Source organism: Cricetulus griseus, chromosome 7, assembly GCF_003668045.3.
Source record: "Cricetulus griseus strain 17A/GY chromosome 7, alternate assembly CriGri-PICRH-1.0, whole genome shotgun sequence".
Lineage (NCBI taxonomy): Eukaryota > Metazoa > Chordata > Mammalia > Rodentia > Cricetidae > Cricetulus > Cricetulus griseus.
In genome coordinates, this window is record NC_048600.1 from 82,628,547 (window position 1) to 82,649,680 (window position 21,134).

The 21,134-nt window shown below is 41.9% G+C and overlaps 1 protein-coding gene across 2 annotated transcripts in view; it reads left to right on the forward strand.

Annotated features, from left to right (window-relative positions):
- Myh10 (myosin heavy chain 10) overlaps window positions 1–21,134 on the forward strand; it is a 127,863-nt gene that overhangs the window by 50,191 nt on the left and 56,538 nt on the right. For both annotated transcript variants that reach the window (XM_027427091.2, XM_027427092.2), the window contains exons 5-8: window positions 2,606–2,708; window positions 9,261–9,353; window positions 17,951–18,014; window positions 20,314–20,412. In XM_027427091.2, the coding sequence (XP_027282892.1) occupies window positions 2,606–2,708; window positions 9,261–9,353; window positions 17,951–18,014; window positions 20,314–20,412 (359 nt within the window). The remainder of the gene's footprint in view (window positions 1–2,605; window positions 2,709–9,260; window positions 9,354–17,950; window positions 18,015–20,313; window positions 20,413–21,134) is intronic.

The following is a 21,134-nucleotide window of genomic DNA, read 5'->3' on the forward strand; positions in this document are numbered from 1 at the left end:
CTTGAGTAAAATCCAAATAATATGCCATGAACTCCCAGGGGTTGTGGCATGTCCTGAGTCTACTTGAACTGCACAGGCTGCCTTTTTCTGCCTTCGCCTTTAACCAGCAGGTCCCAGAACACAGCGAGTTCTTCTCTTCTTGGTGCCTTTGCATGTGCCTTTCTGTCTGTCCGAATGCTCTCTGGTTTTCCCTTCTGCTAGTTCATACTTGTCTTGGAGAAGGTGTCTCCCTGAAGAAGGCTTTTCCTCAAACCTCTCCTTTCAGTGTCTGTCTTACTTCCTTCAGGAAATTCATCATGGTTTGTGCTAATTCTTTTCCTTGTTTGCTTGTTTCCCTCCCCCTAAACTTGAGTTTCACAGGGACATGACTATTCACAGCTGCTATTTCTTGTCCTGAGAAGAATGACTGACCCACAGAAGTATTGTGAATGGCTAAATAAAGGCATAAAACGTCCTTACAACCAGTAGTAGCCAGATGGTTAATATGTCGATAGAAGGATGTCAATGACAGGAACACTGAAACAAGCGAGCAGGGCCTGCATACATTCACTTACTCAACAGCAGTGACTGGGCTGAATCTGCTAGGCTTGGTCCCGGCTGTGGAAGGCAAATAAACCTCCTCTTTGCTTATTTTGAATGAAAGAATTACCTGAGAGATAAAAACCACTGTTTTCCTTAAAAGTTGTGTTGTGTTGATGCTTTCTCTCTCAGAAGTACTGCTGCTTTGAATGGGGTGAGCAGCTGGGTTTCGGGAAGGTGGAGCAAAATTATTTGATGTGTATCTGTGAAACAGACTTCAGAGAATATTTTTCTTTTTGTTTTCCAAAGAATGGTGCTAATGGTTGCTAATTGTATTTCAAAAATCCCTGCATCGTGTTGCAGACCACCACTAGACAATATGTGTGAGAAACAAGTAGGCAAGGGGGGAGATTACAACTCAGATTGCTGGAGACTCCTGATACAGGGATGTGAGCCAAGCCGCCTGTGGGGGGTGATTATATTATCTCAAACTATAATTTTTTTCAGGTTGAGTCAAGATTCAGCTGTAAAATCTGAAACTTATCAAAGGTCTAGAGGAAAATACAGATAGATTTAATAATGCTAATTACATAAAAATGAGAATTTAAAGGATGTAATGTTCTTAAATGCAGGTGTTAAGTATTCAGGCATCTGTACTGGCCTGCCCTTGGGGTTCTGACAGGATACATCCTTAGCTGCAGCCACTAAGAGCACCTCCTGTGCACATTCACTACAAAGTTACCTTTTAAAAGGTCCCTGCCCACCTCCCATCTCTTTCTCTCTCTCTCCCCTTGTCTCTCTGCCCCCCCTTTTCTCTTTGCTGCTCCTGTCCTCAAAGGTCGTTCTCCCACCTCCCCTCCCCTTTTCCCATTTCCTTCCCCCTAATAAAAAACCCTTCCATGGGAGCTCTGTCACTTGGCATCTTTCTCTCTCTTGCCGCTTTTTAAATTACAACAGCAGGCTTTCTAAAGTGGGCAGAAACCTTATTGAAAGTTTGGTACTTTGAGTACCTAAGACTCAGAAACTACTAGGAGACGTAGAGGTGTGGTCAGTGTATTAGTCAGGGGTGCTCGATTGTGGGAGAGGAAGAGGTGGGGGGGGGACTTATTAGAGTGATTTACAGGCTGTAGTCTGACTAGCCCAACAATGACTGTCTCCTGATGAGAAGGCCAAGAATCCGGTAGTTGTTCACTCCAGTAGGCTGGATGTCTCAACTGGTCTTCAGTATGTGCTAGAATCCTGAAGAAGCAGGTTTTAACACCAATGAAGGGAAGCTTTAGCAGCAGGATAGGTGAACTTGTCAGTGAGAGTAATGGCAGGTGGACAAAAGGCAAAAAGCTTCTGTCCATGTCCTTTTATGTGAAGGTGAAGCCAGATTTTGGGTGTGTCTGCTGACTGTAGATGATCCAGATTAGGGTTGGTCTCCCACCTCAAATGATCTGATAAAGAAAATCCCCTGCAAAGTGGACTCAAGCTGCTTGGGTTTAGTTTTGTATTCAGTCAAGTTGACACCCAAGATGAGCATCACAGGCAGCAAGTGGCTTGTGTCTGGGATCATCAGATTTTGGAAGTAGGAGGCAGCAGATCCTTTGCCTCCATTTTTCAGAGTTGCAGTGCGGAGCACAGTCCCTACAGCTGGTCAGTAAAGATCCCTTTGCTCAGCCCTCCTGAGGCTGAGGTTAAGAGCTGGGGAGGCAGGGCAACCAGTAAGCCTGCTGGAAACTTGAGGTGTTAGTACAGTTGAGGCACAATTCTGAGGGAGTAGAGCAGTCAGCATCTGCTGGGTGAGTTAGTGGCAAGCACTTCGAGGCTGCACTTGAGTGCAGGCGAACTGAGTTTAAATTTTAGAGATTAAATGTCTTGTTATCATTCAAACATATTTATGTATAATCTTGATTATGTAATATATAAAGGTATATTTTACATAATGTTTTATATAATCAGCTACACGATTATTTAAAGAGTAAACCATTGCTTACTTTCTGGAGATCTGAACTATTCTGGGCAGAGAGGCGAGAATTTGAGTGTCCCTGAGTACACGTGTGCTCAGCTCTCTTTTTAAAGTAGCTGATGTTGTTTCTTTTAGGGGTGAATCGGGTGCCGGGAAGACCGAAAACACAAAGAAAGTCATTCAGTACCTTGCCCATGTTGCTTCTTCACACAAAGGAAGAAAGGACCATAATATTCCTGTAAGTCTTTGCTCTGTTGCCTTTTGTCTGCATTTCATTTTTTTATAATATCAGATGCAAACCAAGAAAGCCACATCTACTCCCTACACTGCTCTGGCTAGCAGCTCCCTGGCCACACACCCAGCAGCCCTGCTTTTCCTTCCATGAAGGAGGAGCCAGGCACAGTACAAGGAAATTAACTAGGCTTTCTCACAAAGCAAACGGGAATTGTGACGGTGGCTTGAGGCCCAACCTCTGGCAGAGATTGGTGAGAATGGTTACAAATTAATGAGCAGTGCCTATGAAGGTTTCTTATTCCCACCAAATGAGTGTTTGTAAATGATTTTGGTAGTCCTTTCTGGATTGCAGAGTAGCCTGCGGCTGCTGCCTATATAACAGCTCTAGAGGTTTGGGGGAGGGGGGTGGTCTGTGGAATCAGTGGATGGTAGAAAAGATGAAAACACAGAATATGGGTGTCGGTGAACCTCTCATGTTTTGAGATGCTGTGGTAGTTGGTAAGCTTTCGCGTGCCAGCCAAACCAGCTCCCACTGCACGCTGGCTTGGTGCCTTGTGCTAACGTCTGCTTGTCTGTTTGTAATGAGCAGCAGGAATCGCCTAAGCCAGTGAAATCCCAGGCAAGTGATTTTCCTTCTGCTTCTCGGTCTTGAGTGCCTGCCCTGATTGCTGTCTTTAGAGCGAGCCTCTCCTAGAAACATGTAGCACTCTTGGTTCTGAGCGGAATCTCTTCTGAAACGAGATTTAACGTTGAAAATCTTATTGCTAGAGTCTTAGTCTTTCACGAAAAGCAGCATGCACTTGTGCTTTAGATTTGTGTTCTAGATAATCTGAATATTTTCCCTTTTTATCATGACATCGAAATGCATGTTTATGAAGTCTTTAAGCTTAAGATGATTTCATCTGTCATATTAAGTAAAACTATCTTACTGTTTAGCAAACACATGAAAACTTTGTTTGATGCTGTATTTAAATTTTAAATTGGGGACACAACCTTGAAAGTTGTACCTTTGGGGCAACTAAATTTCTAATAAGTTTTTATGGCATTTATAATTTATGCCTGGGTATGTTTTAGCCCAAAGGCTTGTCTTGCTGTATTTAATATTCTCAATAAACTAGAATGTGTGTGTGTGTGTGCTGGGCAAGTAGTGGAGGAGTTATCTGCTGCCTGCCTTTTAGCCCTAGCATCCCAGCATTGGACAAAGCACAAACCAGAGCCAGACTTCCTGCTTTCCAGGAGAGCAGGGAAAGAACTGAGCCGGAGTCCCTGGAGAGCAGGACATGGCTTTGGACCTGATCCTCACCTTGGCACAGGAAGACTTAGGTTTGTGACTTACACAAGTATGATGGCGACATTAATTTAAAGCAAGAAGCAGTGATGTTAAGTCATCCAGTTGATCTACTAATACATATAAAAAAGACCATACATACCTACATACCCAGAGAAAGTGTCACAGATGCTGAGACTTCTCAAGGGTCTTTCTTAGCATGTAAGGTGAGAAATGTCCATCACTGGAGCTCTGTTTATCTATAGGTCTGTGGTGGTCTTTTGTGACTAATGAAATCCAGGTCAGCAGTATAGTTTAGGAGGGTTAATGAATGAGTCATGCAATGGGATATGTAAAGGCTTCTTTGGTATTTGGAGGAGGACAACATGGGAAAGAAACCAGCTCTTCTCCGTGCATCCAAGGTGCACACTCTGACCTTTTAATCAGTACCCAGAGCACAAATAAGGTAGTGTTCAATAAGCAAGATAACTATTTAGATTTTCCAGGTTCCATTGTCATTTGCATTTTGTTTCGATGTCATTGTAAAGTACAGTGCATCCCAGTTGTATGTGAGAAGCATGCCACACTTGCATATCTCAGGGGTTCCAGTCCATCCCTGGAAGCAAACTCTCCCCAACAAGGAGGCTGCTGCTTTGGGCTGCACTGTCCCTGCTGAGTTGCACGTCTCTGCATGTGTTGGCTGTGTGCACAAGGCCCAGGGATGCCTTTCCACATTCATTGCTACCCTAGTCAAGTCATAGTGGCTATGTGATGCCTTTAGAAATGTGCAAGAATTGCTTCCCAGTTGTTCTCCAACCCCAGACAAACATGAGCTTATGCAGTAGTCCCTTGGAACCTGAGTGGGACTGGCTCCAGGCCCCACTCCTTACCCTCTGCATGTGCCAAAATCCTCATTGCTCAGGTACCATATAAAAAATCGAGTCCGTGCAATCCTCTTGTGTAATCTTTAAGTCACACTAAAGTATTTACAATGCCCATTACAATATATGTTCTGTGTAAATAGTTGTTACAGTGATAAGGGGGAGCCTGTATGTCTGGTACAGATGCTACCCCCAACTCCGAATATTTTAGTTGAATTTATGGGTGCTGAGCCTGCAGAGGGCTGACTGTACCTTGCAAAGTCGCTATTTTTTTTTTTTTTAGTTTCATTTTCTTCTCTCACTCTCTCCTTTATTTTATTGGTTTCTGAATTTACATTGAACCTTATTGACCAAATATTGCAATATAATTCATACTATACAGTTTGCTCATTTACACCCACAACTCTGTGCTTTTATATATTCATGGTTACACAATTCAGCCTCATCATAAGTGTAGGACATTTTCATTTCATCTCTCTCAAGAAACCCCTCTGTCTACTAGCAGTCTCCTCCCATTTCTCCCTGCGCTGGCAACCACCAATCCACTTCCTGTTTCCAGGTTATGTGCCTATTCTAGACATTGTATATGAATGAGAATTGTTTTCTGACTTCTTTCACTTAGCGTAATGTTTTTAAGGTTCAGCCTATCTTGCATCATTAGAAGCAGAGCATTCTTTTTATAGCCTAATAACATCCTGTTGTATTAAATATGCCCCATTTTATTTGTCCGCTCAGCAGTTGACAGATGTTTGGGTTGCTTCCAGTTTAGGCCATTTTTGAACATTTAGGTACTTGTTTTGTAGAACACTGTTTCATTGCTCTTGAGCACACACCTAGAATTGTTGGATCAGGTGAAAACAGGAAAGCAAACATGATTGTTTGTTTCTTGTGTCCTCATCCACACTTGGCAATGTGACTTCTGCCCTCTAGTATAACCACCCAAGTGGTTCAGCCAGTCTTTGTTTTTCTTGAAAATATGAGTAAATAAAAGAAACAGTGGTTTTCAAAATTCAAGTTACAAAAGTAAACTTCAAGCAAAGATTTATCTGTGAACTTTTAGATATGTTTTATAACATAATTTAAAGTTATATTTAGCTTTACGCCCTCAGTACCACCCACCAGGCAGCTGCAAGCACAGTACCATCAAGGATTCTCTCCTGGTAGGTCGCTCAGAGGTTTTACGTGGCCATTGTGGCTCCAGTATGAGACATTTCAGAATAGATTTGGAAAATTTTTAAAACTTCACCATCCAGTAAGAATGTGCCTTCAAGCCAATGTACCTGCCTTTCAGCATCTTCAGATGACTATGCCCTTCCTTGGTGGCCTAAACTGCCTTGAACCAAGGCAAATGTGACATAACAGACAGGGAAACTAGAGCTTGCTGTTTGAAATTGGAATCTGATTTCCATTTGTGGTTGAGGCCTCCTGCCTTCACCCTCCTGGTGGCCTAGAGCACTTGTGCTTGGCCCTGCAAAGTACAGCAGATACTTGCCCCACGTCTTAGTTTGGGTTTTTATTGCTATGAAGAGAAACAATGACTACGGCAACTCTTATAAAGAAAGCATTTAACTGAGGGGGGCTCGCCTAACAGTTTCAGGGGCTTAGTTAATTATCATCATGAGTGGGGAGCAGGGCGCCATGCAGGCAGATGTGGGGTGGAGCTGACTGTTGCAGGCAACAGCAAATCAGCTGACTGTCACACTGAGTGGAGCTTGAGAAAAAGACCTCAAAATCCAACCCCACAGTGACGCACTTCCCCCAACAAGGCCACACTTCCTAACAGTGCCACTCCCTTTAGGGGCCATTCTCTTTCAAACCACCACATCCCCTGACACTTGTTGGCCGACCTGGAGTTTTGAAAGAATATATTTAAGCATTTCAAAGTCATCTTCTACCAATAGTGTGTTGTATAGTATAGAATAAATACAAGAATATAGTTTTCACCATGTTTGATAAACCTTAAACAATATATAACTAAATACTTAGAATTTTGTAACTGACTTTAGTAATTTGAATTTATTAATTTGTAGGAACATTAATTTGTAGGAGCGTTTATTGATATTATATAGAATAGAAGCAAAGGTGAGTGCTTGCCTAGTTCTAGTGGCGATATAAATAGTCATTGTTCCCTGGCAGTTTTTAGAGATAGAAGTAACATTTACTGCCTGTGGTAGTAGTTTTATATTAGCTTTGTATAAGATCTTTAATCGATCTCATTGATGTCTCAGTGTTAGGAGAAAGCCAACAGCAGTGACACAGACTTTGGGGACCTCAGCACAGATCATAGAGTTGCCTTTGGCTCACCCAACACCCCCTCCCAGGCACTACTAGAATGTTTTAGGACTTGCTATCCAATTCTCAAACTTGTGTCATTTTGACCTGATACTGACATGAGGGGAAGGAATTGGTGAGAGATATGTGACCCAAAGAAACCCTGTTGCCATACTTAGGACCATGAAACCAGGAATGAGATACATGTTTCTCGGTCTTTTAATTATGACTTGGCAGGATGGTACATGATTTTTTTTTTTTTGATGGTACATGATTTTAAAGAATCTGTATTTCAGATCTCTGTCTCTCAGAAGGTACTTCACTTACCAGATCGTCAACTTCCTTGATAACTTCTGCATTCTAATGCCACAAAATGAATTGAATTGCAAAGGGGAGAGGGGCCTTTGGAGGTTCAGATAACTGGTACAAAGTCAATGTGCATAACATTACAAGATCTCAGTCACAAAGGTGCTGATGGAAGTGATGGCTCACAGAATGGTAACAGACACTCTCCTCACCTTTCTGCAGTGTTAGGGATTGAACCCATGAACTGACACATGCCAGGCAAGCATTCTACCTCTGAGCTATATCCCCAGCCCATACCCGACATAAGACATAATAGCTCTCAGTAATCAAAATTAGTTCAGGATTTCAACCATCTTTAAGAAAATGTAGTGACCAGGAGTGGTAACACGTCCCAGCAATCAGGAGCCTGAGGCAGATGGCTCCCTGTGAATTGGAGGCCAGCCTGTTCTATATAGTAAGTTCAAGAACAGCCAGGGCTACATATTGAAACCCTATCTCAAAAGAAAAAAAGAAAGAAAAATTTAGCATATAATACACATAGATTTACATAAAAAACAATCTAAGTGTTTATAAACTGATAAACTGTAAGATTCACTGCCCAGAAAGTGTAGTGATCCTAGGCAATGAATACAAGACAGGACCAGGCCTTGACTGCGTTCAGCTGAACACAGAGGTAGACTGTGGCGAAGGCCTGTGAGAGTCTGGGTAGTCCAGATAGACATCAGAAGCATGTCTGAATGTTTGTGGGTGCCTTGGAAACACTGCCCTGCCCTTCAAACTGCATCACATCACAGAGTCCCAACTAGGAGGATGCTGAAACCATGAGGTCTTCAGTTGGCCTTGTTGATGCCCCAGATCCATGAGTAGTGAAGTCATACCACAGCATGCATTTGTTCCTGTTTTGAGATTTGATAGTGGCGTGTATCATGCATCACTTGATGACCACTAATTCAAAGTTCTACGTGAGGCTCTTTATAGTTCATCTTTTTTGCTTAGAGAATCACATTTGCTGGGGGCTTCTATTTATTTATTTTCTTTAGACCTAGAATATTGTGGGCAATTTAAAGTATAGGGATAAGATTTGTGTTGGGGGGGGGGCAACGGCAGATTTATTTAGGTCATAAAAGATAATTCTGAAATTACATTGCAGAAACACAACATCACTTTGTAGTGTTTTTCTTGGCCAGGCCTGAGGACATGCTTTCTCTTGTAGATTGTTGTTGGATTTCATGAACCTACACCTCTCATTTGTGAAATCTGTTTTATAGCCTAATTTGCCTATAAAGATTGGCTAAAGTGTGCATTATGACAAGTGGTCTACTTACTAGTGAAGTGAGTGCCAACTTCTGACTGTTGTCCCATCTCCACCATGGCGATGAAATGGAAGCACTTAGGAGGATGGAAATGCACACCAACACAGTGGAGATTATTCAGTCAGTTCCCTTAAATCCTTTGCACGAAGCAGAATAAAAATTAACAGCAGTAGTAATGTGTTCTTAAGCGGAGTGTTACACTCAATTTCATTTCATGGACATCAATACCGAAGTTTTATTTTGTGCCTAGTTTAAATTACCCGTCCAACAGTACAATTTCTTCTCCTGTGATCCCCTCTAGATGCTGGGTTTTTTTTTCTTTCAGCAGAACTCATTATCAAAACCAGGAACAAGGAACCAGTGGAGGTCACTGATGGCAGCAGGATGAAAGTGCCAGGAAGAGGGTGGTTTTGTATTTTATTTTTCATACGAAGGATTGAAGTAAAGACACAAGATTAACATACATCTGTTTTTATTTGTGTGTGTGTATGTCTATGTGTATGTGTGATGTCTTCTAGGGGGAACTTGAACGGCAGCTTTTACAAGCAAATCCAATTCTGGAATCATTTGGAAATGCGAAGACTGTGAAAAATGACAACTCATCTCGCTTTGTAAGTTGAAAAGCCCAGATAAACTTGGACTTCCTCACGTTTCTCATGCAATGTCTACTATGACTTGAGCAAATGAATTGATTTTTCTTTTTTCAGATTTTAAGAAAGGCTAATTAATAGATAGTAATACTTCTAGTAGCCATATATGAAAGTAATTGTAGTTGTATTGTGTAAGAACTCTTTGTTTACCTCTGCCAGCCCCTCTGTTAGGGGATTGGCATAGATACTGGTGTGCTGGCTAGTTCTATGTCAGCTTCACATATAGTCATCTGAGAGACGGAGCCTCAAATAAGAAAATGCCTCCGTTGGCAAATCAAATCTGTAGGGTTTTTTCTTAATTAGTATTGATGGGGGAGGACCCAGCCCATTGTAGGTGGTGCACCCCCCCCCCAGGTGGTAGACCTAGGTTCTATTAAGAAAGCAGGCTGAGTAAGCCATGAGGAACAAGCCAGTAAGCACCCAAAAGCCTGGGCCATAGCTTGTTTTAACTATTCAACTATAATTCCTTGATAGCTTTTCTTTCCCCTCAGCTTGACTAGGGGAGGATTTTTCTATTATCTAAGAAACTTTAATGCTCAATTTTTTTCTAAGTTATTCAAATTTGACCTTTTCCTTTTCCCTCCTGAAATATTGGTGAAGTCAAAATGCCAGGGTAAGAGACATTTTAATTCTAATCATTATTTTTTTCATTAAAATCAAAACCTTAATGAAAATTTTGGAGAACATAGTATTATTGTTACATGCTTTTGAAAATTGTAAAGTAGTGGGTTGGGTGTACAGTTTTTGGTGGTGTGGTTTTCCTGACTAGTGGAAGAGCTGTCACAGAGGCCTAGCCTAGTAAACATGGGTCTCTAGCTCTGTGAGTTAGACAGTAGAGATGTGTTTTTCTGAAGGCTGGAAGTTTGAAATCAAGACATCAGCAGGTTTGGTTTTCTATAAGCCCTCTCTCCTTGTCTTACAGACAGATGGCTATTTTATCCCTCTAGCTCCCTCTGTTTCTCTCTCTCTCCTTCTGAGGACACCTACCCTATTTAGTTAGAGCCATTTTGCTTAATTTCCATTTTAAAGACCCTCTCCTCCATATAGTCACATCCCAGTGTATTGGGGTTAGTACTTTAACAGGGGGTAGGGATACCACTGTTGGTGGTTATGAATGCCTGGCCTTAGTATGGCTTGTTTCTTGCCAGCTTTTCTTAAATTATCCCATCTGTCTTTGACTCGGGGCTTTTACCTTTCTCTATTCCTGTATACCTTTCCTTTTTACTCCGTGTCTGACTGTTGCTGGATGGCTGGCCCCTGAAGTCCTCCTTTTCTCTCATTTCCAGATTTTTTCTCATATTTATCCTGTTTGCCTGCCAGACCCTCCTATTTCTCTCTCCTGCCTCACCATTGGCCGTTCAGCCACCAAACACCACCAAAAACCATCAGGTGTTTTAGACAGACACAGTAACACAGCTTCACAGAGTTAAACAAATGCAACATAAACAAAAGTAACACACTGTAAAATAATATTCCCCAATAAGCCTTGGCATTTCTCTTGCTGATTTGTAGTTGAGGTCTCCCCAGGAGACATTCAGCTATTGGGGAGAGTATCAGTGTGCTGTTGGTAGAACCTGTTGGGTAGAGGTCAGAGATGCTGATAAGCATCCTGTAATACACAGGACAGTTCCCACAGTAGAACTTCCTGGCCCCAAATGTCAGTTATGCTGAAGTTGAAAAATTCTACTCTTGATGGTACACTCAAATTATAGGTCAAACCAAACTAACAGCCCTGGAGTTTATTTATAAAGTGTACCACGAGGGTGTCAATTTGACACAAACTAGTGTCACCTGGGTAGAGGGACAAGGAATTGCTCCTCTTAGATTGCCCTGTGGACATGTGCACAGGCATTTTCTTGATTAATGATTGATGTGGGAGGGCCCAGCCCACTGTGAGTGGTGTCATCCCTTGGAAGGTGGGCTTGGTGTGTATACGAAAGCAAGCTGAACAAGCCAGTAAACAACAGTCCTCCATGGCCTCTGCTTCAGTCCCTGCTGCAGGTTTCTGCCTGAGTGATTAAGGCAATATTTTTAGAGGTAACTGTCTTTGAGCCAAAAAGCAAAGGTCTTTCCCAGTTGTTCACGTTTTTGTACAGTATCAGGGATTTCTTTGTTCATTTGTTTCCAGTTTCTTAGGAATGGTTTAGTAGCTTGCTGCTAGTATCATAAGGTGTTAGCTACACAACACTAAAACAGGTATCTGATTTTAGTTGTTTCATAAAAAAATAAAAATGTAAATAGTTTCACTGATTGCATACTGTTCAGTTAAGATATCCTTTCCGTATTCCTCCATGGGTGTTGACTTTGGTTCTCTGGAGACTTGAAAGTAACCAGTGATCATGACTCAATTTTAAATCTTGCTTATTGGTTTATTGTGAAGTTCAATTAATTATTAATTATTCTTTGACAAGCAATTTTGCTGTTCAATTGGTGTCTCTATGAATGTCTTCTAGATCTCTAAGATTTAATATACTCTAAATGAAAATTTTTCTTTCGGAACTTGTTCCATTATGTCTTACTTTGGTAAATTGAATCAAACAGCTGCTTCAGCTTAAAGCAAAATAAAAACAGCAAAGCCTGGGAAGTCAGAATACCTAGGAATTCAGACCTTTTCTCTTGGCCCATGGCCCAGCTGGTAGTGAATCCAGGTGGTTAAACCTCGAGTGTGTTTGAGGTCTGCGCACGTTTCTCCCAGCTCCTAGCTGTCTGAACGCCATCTGAGAAGTTGTCTGTTGTTGTGTTTGCATCCTGCATAGCTCCCTCACAACTCACGGCAGTCAGTGATTACACTCGGTCTTCTCACCACAATCAGTAGCCAGTTACTGTGATTGTCATCCCTCCCATGAGAATGTGATCTTGTCTGCCTTGTTCCCCACTGTCTACTTGGTTCCAGCACTGTGCCTCATAGTGTAAGGAGAAATGTTTCTAGGATTCATTTAATTAAACGCCACTCAATGCCAGTTACACTCTAGACCTGGGGAATGTCTCATTGGGCAAACTAGAGTCCTGCCCCATACAACTCACCTTCGTTTTCATTTAAACATTAATATTCTCGGTGACATGCCATGTTGTGTAGTCTGCTCACTCTGCTATACCCCCTAAGAATGTGCACGCTCCTGTTTTAGGAGTGTGGGTTGGGGCTGTGTGGGAGGCATTTGGCTCCAAGAACAGGACAGGCCTTGGGTTAGGATGGGTATCATCCAGAAAGTGATGTGATGTTAAAAGATGAGTTGTGTGTACAGTAAGATTTCATGCAGTCAATGTTTACAAGCCACGTGTGTGAGGTGAAAATATTTGAAACTATAAACTCCGAGAGCTTTAGGAGCCATTTGGTTCCATTTCTTTGATCTGATATAGCCAGCTAATTTCCTGAAGACTGACTATCTTTCTTCTAAAGATGCTAGCATGTGGTTCGTGTTAAGGGATTCTTCGGGAGGGCACTACCCGTATGAAAACAATCATCCACAGTTAGTCCAGCACTGTTTATGAGAAGTGAAATGCCTTCCAGATGGAGGCCATTTATAGACAATGGCTTTCTCATAATGAAACTTTGAAGCAGGACTTGAGCTCAACATGGTTGTTTGAAGCCGCAGACAGCTCTCGGAAAGCCATTTGCACGAGTGCTTTATTTCTTGATTAATTGTGTTCCACTGTTAAACCAACCTGAGCCAGTTCAACAATTCGTGGCTCTGCTGTGCCCTCTGGCAAATAATTAGCCTCCAGTAGTTAGAGCAAGGCGAAGGCATGGGAGTCTCCCTCTGATTTGATTCTTGGATTATAATGAAATGAAGCCACAGGTTTACACCTTACTTGTAATACAGACATTAAAAACCCCTAATCCTCTGACCCAAGCTGTCCCTGAAAGATCAGCTGCTGCTCATGTGACGGTTTCAGAGATGAGGTACAGTCTGTGACATAAAACCAGCATCCCAGATAAGCCATGGCATGCTCACTCACCCTTTCAGAGCCCAGCCTTCTGGGGAGCTCCAAGCACCAGGCCTTCTGAGCTGACTGGAGTCTTGACATCTTATTCATGCGTAGGTAGAGAGCGCATTTTTAGTCAGGTCAGTCCTTAACTCCTTACACAACTCGTGTTATCCGGGTAGTTTCTCATCTCCATTACGTTAAGTAGCAGGCCACTTAGTTCACATGCAGACTCATTTTAGTAACAGCAAAGCTTCTGGAGTGGTTTGGAGATTAGGATAATTGAAACATTTGAGGTGGCCATCTGGCTTTTGGATTAAACCCTAGCCACTCCTCCTCAGATGACCTTTCTTTTGTTTAAGGAAAACGGCTGCCTGCAGAATGGAATTTAAAATATAGTGCATATACATCACGACCCATGCTCAAGTGTTTAAAGTAAAACATGGCTCATATATAATCCAGTTAGGTGCCAAACTAGGAAGGGGAAAATAATTACAGAGTGTAAAACGAACCTGCCTTCCCCTGTAGTAGCTGCTAACTAATAATTCATTAGACTTAATTACTCCAGATGCTTTTATAGCCACTCCAGAAAATTTCCTAGAAAAGCTTGTCAGTTCAGAACAAATATTAACTAAATAAGATAATTAAATTTTCTTTATAGCGTTGTCCTGTTAAAATGAAATTCCTAACAACTGGGGTTAGTTCAGCATTATTGCCCAGCATTTGGAAGGCCCCATGTGTAGGCCTTAAGCTAGGGGGAAGATGTTTCTCATGGAGACAGAGTTCCAGGTTTCTGGTTTGAATACTCTGAACAGGCAATTCCAACAGGCCAAGTGCAGCCAAGGGCAGCTGTGAATGTCACCCAATGCCGAGTGTAGCTGTGAATACTACCATACAGTGGATGGTCTTATTTGTGGCCTTTTCCTTGTTCGTTTGTTTGTTTGTTTATTAGTGAGATTCTAGTTGACCATTCCAAGTACCATAATCGCAACTTCATGGAAAGGGTATATTTAGCATGAATTTCTTCACATAATATTTAAGAGATAAAGAGATAAAGGACCCACATAAAACTAGGACTTGTTTCTCAGTTTAGTCTGGATTTATGTTTCAGTAGAAATGTTCATTTGGAATGTGTGTGTGTTTTAAGGTGGATGCTTTTAACTTACAGATTCTGTCCCCCTTTTGTCCCCAAAGACAAATGTCATCTCTTATCCACCCAAGTTCTTGGCAGCCTCACCAGGAATTATGGCACATCCTCTGGCCTGCTTTTCACCTAATTTGCCAGGATATTCAATTCAGTCAAATGTTGAGTTTTGAAATTTCACTTTATCACATTGTTGAGAGTCTGCACAGAAATGCCATTTGGTTTAAGAGCAGGTAGTTTTTCACCTTCACAAAATTGTTGTTTTAGTTTTTGAGATAGAACCAATTCTAGAGCTTTGACTTTTAGCATGTGCTGATTTCAGAAATACTGGTTCCTGTTGAGAGGGATATAGAGAAAGCATAAAGGATGGGATGCCCTGGTCCCCCTCCTTCCTTCACTCTTGCATCCTTGCCTCGCTGGAGTCTGTCTTGTGACTCTGCTTACTTCTTTATATTTACTCCAAGTATCATTCTGTGGCCCACATTGTAATGACTGGAGTGACTGTGGACCCAGTTAGGAAAAGAAGGCTGAGCTAGGGAACTGATGAGGGAGGGGACTGGAATGCTGCATACTGGGAACATCAGTGTTTACCCAAGTGGGCAGCCACATTGAGCTAAATTATTTTAGAACATCCAGTCACAGATTAGCATTGCATGTAACTCCACTGTATGTACACATCTACACATACGTCTTTGACAGACACCCAGGCTGACCCTGTGTCCCAACCTTGTGGATACCGCCATGATAAGCAGGGTGTGAAGATGTTCGTTGTGTGCTGACTTGGTTTTCTTTGGGTATGTACCCAGGCCTGGTGCAGCTGAATCATGCAGTAGTTCTATTTTTAGTTAAGCAGTGTGCTGTTACACACTCAGTAAAGATGTTAGACATGTTGGTATAAGCTGCAAGTTTGCACTATTGGATATAAGGAATTTTGTAGGTGGGCTGTTTTCTTCAGTAGGAATTGGGTGACACCAATGACTTTGATGAACCTTCCTGCGATGTTTAAACCAGAAGCTTGAGAACTATTTGCTTGGGCAGTTCTGGCAATGTGTTGTGGTCTTGGAATATGAGCATTGTTTTTTGACTACTGTCTCTTAAAATAGCAGTTCTTAATTAACTCAGTGAGCTAATGTATGGATGGAACAGCTGTTTAAAATTTATGGAGAATTTTTACCCACTTTTATAACATCAGGACCCAATTTTAGTTTCTGAGTTTTTTTTGAACAGTTAACTATCCATATGGAGTAATGATTTAACTTTATTCTTTCTTGCAGGGGAGGGGAGGTTCTTCCCAGGAACAAAGACAAAATAAACTTATCTTTAAAATGGAATAAAATGCACTGTCTTGTAATTACCACATGGATCCACTGAGCCGTTTTCTAAGGACTTAGAAACAGATGGAATATTAGTGATCTGATTTTTATTCTGTGTTGAAACATTGTGCTGTTGCATCATCCAAGGAATTGGCTCATTATTTATAAGTGTTACCAACTATGCTAAAAAGATTAAAATAACAGTTTGGGATGTAGCAGAGTTGATAGCATGCTTGCTTAGCATGTTTAAGACCCTGAGTTCGAGCCCCAGCACCCCACCCCTGAAGTTTAAAATTATAAGAATAATGGGATTGGGGCCTGGAAAGATAGTCCAGTGATTAAGAGCACTTAGTGTTCTTCAGAGGATCTGAGTTTGGTTCCTAGCACCCATGTCAGGTGGCTTATAACCTGCAACTCCAGTTTCTGAGGATCTGACAGCTTCTACTGGCTTCTCTAGCCTCTTGCATACATAAACCCATGTAGTAAGCACACACATAAACACACAAATAATAATAAAAAGAATAATGGGATTGCCTGAGAGACTAACTATGGTAACTAATGCATCGTCTTTAAGTTGGCTTATGTCTTAATTACTGTTCTGTTACTGTGAGGAAACACCATGACCAAGGCAGTGAATAGAAGAAAGCGTTTAGTTGAGAGCTTTCTTACAGTTTCAGAAGGTTAGTCCATGACAGTCAAATGGTGAGTGAGGTGGCAGGCAGACAGGAGCAGTAGCTGGGAGCTCACATTTGATCTGAACTGAAAGTTAACTTTTCAAAGCCCACCCCAGTGACACCCCTCCTCCAACAAGGTCACACCTCCTAATCCTTCCTAAACAGTCCACTGTCTAGGGACCAAGCATTCAAATATCTTAGCCTGTGGCCGCCATTCTCATTCCAACTAGCACCACCCTATTTCTCAATATGTAAGAAGGTGTGAAAGAAGACTAGCGATGTCTTTTGTAAGCCACTTTTAACTTCGAGGAACACAATTGGAAAAACCAGAAGTTTTGTCTTGTATGCTCTTGTATGTAAATGTATCTGGTAAGGTTCACAGATGCCAAAGACACCTGTATGTATGTGATTCATATGGCAACTAATCAAAGTCCTTTCCATCTCCCCCAGTGTTTAGAAGCAGCTCCCTCAGAAGAGGGCCTGTAAGACCACTGATGGATATTAGTTTATCTTCACCCATGTCAGAGCTTCTTACCAGCTGTAGAATAAGCCCCTCTCAATCACTGCTCCTGCTCCTGTCTTAGGAAGTACTTGATTTGGTTTTTATCTCTTAGAAATACAATAAAGCTACAATCAGGTTTATCTCAATCTCACCTTTCTTGTTTTCATTCTTCTTTGCTAGTTTGGGTACTCAGTGTAATAATAACTATCAGAATTATGAAACAACCACTGCTTTCTCTTTCTCCAAATGTTTCTGTCTGTGGCAAGAATGGTGGGGAATAAACTCAGTTTGTGCTTGCTAGGCCAGCATTCTGTCACTGAGCCATACCCCCGCCCTCTCTCTCCCAAGGGCATATAAGGGGGTCAAGTTGCTTAGTGTTTATAAAACCATTTAGCATTTTAGGAGAAATTATTCTGCTTTGCTACCTTTCATAATTGTGGCTATTCAAGTTCCCTCACTCTCCACTTTTTAATGGATTTCTATTCTCTTGCGAAACCATCTCTACTATTTAAAATGTCAGACCAAACAGTCCAAGTCTAGCTGTGGTGTTCCTCTGAGATCCCTCCTGCCTCAGACTACTCAGAAAAGCTTTCAAGTTCTCATTTGCTTCTTTCCCACCTTTTATGAATTTTTTTTCCATTTATGTGTATGTGTCTCTATCAGTGCCCTGTGCAAGGGGGCCTGTGGAAGCTAGAGGAGGGTGCTAGGCCCAGCTCCCTGAAACTGCGGTTAGAGCTGGTTGTGAGCCTGGTGTGGGTTCTTGGGGACCAAACTCAGGCTCTCCAAGCAGTAAAGGCTTTTAGCCACTGATCCTTCTCTCCAGCTCCTCGTCCTGTGTCACAGTCTAGGACAGTGGTCTATCCTACTGCTGCTTTTTTTTTTTTTTTTTTTTTTTACATTGATGAGGTTTTTCTGTGTTTTTAAGGCGGGTATATTGTCTTGTTGCTATAGTGCTCAGGTCCTCTGTATCCTTATTTATCTCCAGTTCTCTCTCTTTTCAGGGCAAGTTTATTCGGATCAACTTTGATGTAACTGGCTATATTGTTGGGGCCAACATTGAAACATGTATCCTTTTTCACAGTTGCACAGTCCAAAATAAAGAATTCATTTTCCTGCAGCCTTAAGCAGCCATGTGTGATATCAAACCTGGTGGGAGGACTTCAGTGACATTGTGACACGTGCAGGTACTTTAAGCCACGGGTTACCAGCTCCAAAATGGTGTGGATATTTTGTTGTTGTTTTCGAAAACGGGCCTTAGAGGCTAGAAAAGATGGCTCAGAAGTTACTAACTCATGCTGCTCTTGCAGGGGACACTGGTTTGGTTCCCAGGATCCATGTCAGGCAGTTCACAACTGCATGTAACTCCACTTCCAGGGAACTGAGTGCCCTCTTCTGACCTCCATGGGCACTGCATGCACATGGTGGACATAGGCTCACACAGTGTATTCATAAATATAATTAACAAATCTTTGCAACCAACCACAAACTTGGCCTGAGTGTGGACAGTCCCACACTCCGTGGTGGATGACTGGACAGCTATGGTTGTTTGCCCACTAAGCTTATGGTGATCTTTGGCTGTGCCCCTATTCAGTGAGACAAACCTATGGAATTATGGAGTTAAAGTAATTTAATACAGTTATAGCAAAGACAGAACATGTCAGATACATAGAATAATCCTAAGAAATGTCATTGCATAGAATGACCTGAAGGAATAGTAGGTATGTATAAAACAAATTTAGGGGGACTGGGAATATAGCTCAGTTGGTAGGATCTTTGGCTAGTCCTAGATTTGAGCTTGTCACACACAAAATTCCTGTTTGATTAGTGAGATAATAAATAAGTAACAACTATCGAGATCATAAATAACAACTAGTGAGATCATAAATAATCTCAGGTGATACAAATTTATTTTATATAGATGAAGCCTAGGTGGAAAAGTTCCTGTGAATTAAGAATAGAAGTTTATACATCCAAAGCCAGGGCAGGATGGTGCTATAATGAACTTACCATTCAGCTCAGTTCATACTATTCTGCTGGTGGCATTCATCAGACTGTGCTTTTCACAGAATGGTGAGAACATGGTAGAGTTAGTCTGATGTAGAATTCACACATTTTGCACTTAAGAGAATTAATTCATTTGGTAGCCCCAGGAAAGGTTTACCCAGAAGAGGCTATCAGTTTGCAAAGCAATAAAACAGATTCCATGGGCACCTGATGTGCCTGTGGACCCTTCGCCACTACAGCAGCATCCAAACCCTGTGCAGAGGGCCCCAGCAAGTCTCACACTGAGCCCTCCACTCACACATGGGTGTTCTTTGTTTGAAACTTGGGTGCTGCTTCCACGGAGTTCTACTCTGGGAAGCCCAGGCCAGTGGATAGTGTCATGGTTTAGGCAATGGTCTCTCACACTTCAGTGCAGGGAACAAAAGGCCCTGTGGTCAGCGTAGCAACCATGTCATCTGATCATAGCTAATGTCAGAGCACTGTGAGAAGAACCCCACATGTGAAGATGGAGGGCTGGCACCTAGCATATGCAAGGTTTCTACCAAGGTGTCACAGGAGCACAGTGCTCAGGCACATGTGGTTCTGGCCCACGCCCTGATGGTTAAGCTTGATTTTCAGCTTAGTGGGATTTAGACTGAGAAGAAACAACTGTCCAGGCAGGCCTGTGAAGGATTGTCTCTGCAGAGCTGAGTGGGGAACCCACTTTACATGTAGGTGGTACCATCCATGGGCACAGGCCCTGGATCTAATACAGAGGAGAAAGCAAGAACTCATCGCTCTGTTTCCTGAGGATGCTGTGTGACCACGGACTCCGTGCACCCACTGCCATGGCTTCCCAACCGTGATGAATTCAAATTGCGAGCCAAAGTAAATCTTTCCTTCTTTGAGTTGCTTTTGTCCGGAACTGTGCCACAGCAACGAGAAAAGTAACACATAGCAAACCTATGTTCTTAGCTCTTCATTCATTGACTGTCTCCTAGCTGGTTTCTCTGCAACTGTTCCTTGTTTTTAAACTTGTGATATTCTGGTGTTAGATACTATCTACCTTAAGCAACTATATTTCATTCATGTTTAGTAGCTTCTTTTAACACAGTCCACAGTACTGTGTGGTAGGGGGTTAAAGGAAATACCTGTAATCTCTTTGATTCCCTCCCAACCCACTGAGTCTAGAAAATTAATAAGAATCATAAGCTGTTTTTCTTTTGTCTCACATAAAATACAATTCTTTAGATAGGTTCACTGTATCAGAGTTGGTATGTAGCCAAGAAAGAAAGCCACAGCGCCCCCACCATCCTCACCCCTCCATCCCCCACCCTTCAGCCCCCACTTAGTAACTACATCCTTAACCTTCTCTGCTCAGACCTTCTGGAAAAGTCTCGTGCTGTTCGTCAAGCTAAAGATGAACGTACGTTTCATATCTTTTACCAGCTGCTGTCTGGAGCAGGGGAGCACCTGAAGTGTGAGTAACGGGGTTCCTACTTCTCTACATTCAGTTACCAGTTTGACTATTGCTCTTAAGTGGCAGTTTCACTATATTGGCTCTAGAAATTTTCTTTAAATACAAATAGAGTTGGACATGCTGGTACACACCCCTAATTCCAGCAGTTGGGAGGCAGAAGCCAGCCAATCCCGAGTTTGAGGTCAGCCTGGTCTACATAAAGAGTTCAGGACAGCCAGGGCTACATAAAGAGACCCTGTCTTAAATTAAATTAAAAGCCATCTTTGTATGATTCTCTTCCAATATTGATAATGGGGAGGGGTAAATTTACTTAATAAAATGTAAAATAAAAGCTTTCATTCCATGACTTACAACTAAATATAGACTGTATTTTCGTTAACCACTAGAATGAGTAAGTAGTGGGTGTTTATTTATATGAATCATGAGGACTGGAGGCTTAGGGCCAGGGAGAGTAGAAAGTAAAATTCTTGGTTAAAAAAAAAAACAAAAAAAAAACAAAAAAAACATTTAATTTGAAAAGAATTTAAAGTCAAGTATGGTCTAACCTCAGCACTCAGGAGGCAGAGGCAGGTGGACCTCTGAGCATTTGAGACCAGTCTTGTTTACATAGTGAGTTTTAGGCCAGCCAGGGCTACATAGTGAGAGCCTGTCTGGTTGAGGCAAGAATTTGCTAACTCAGAAATGCTGAGAGAAGATGGACAACTTCTTTATTCCTTGAGTCC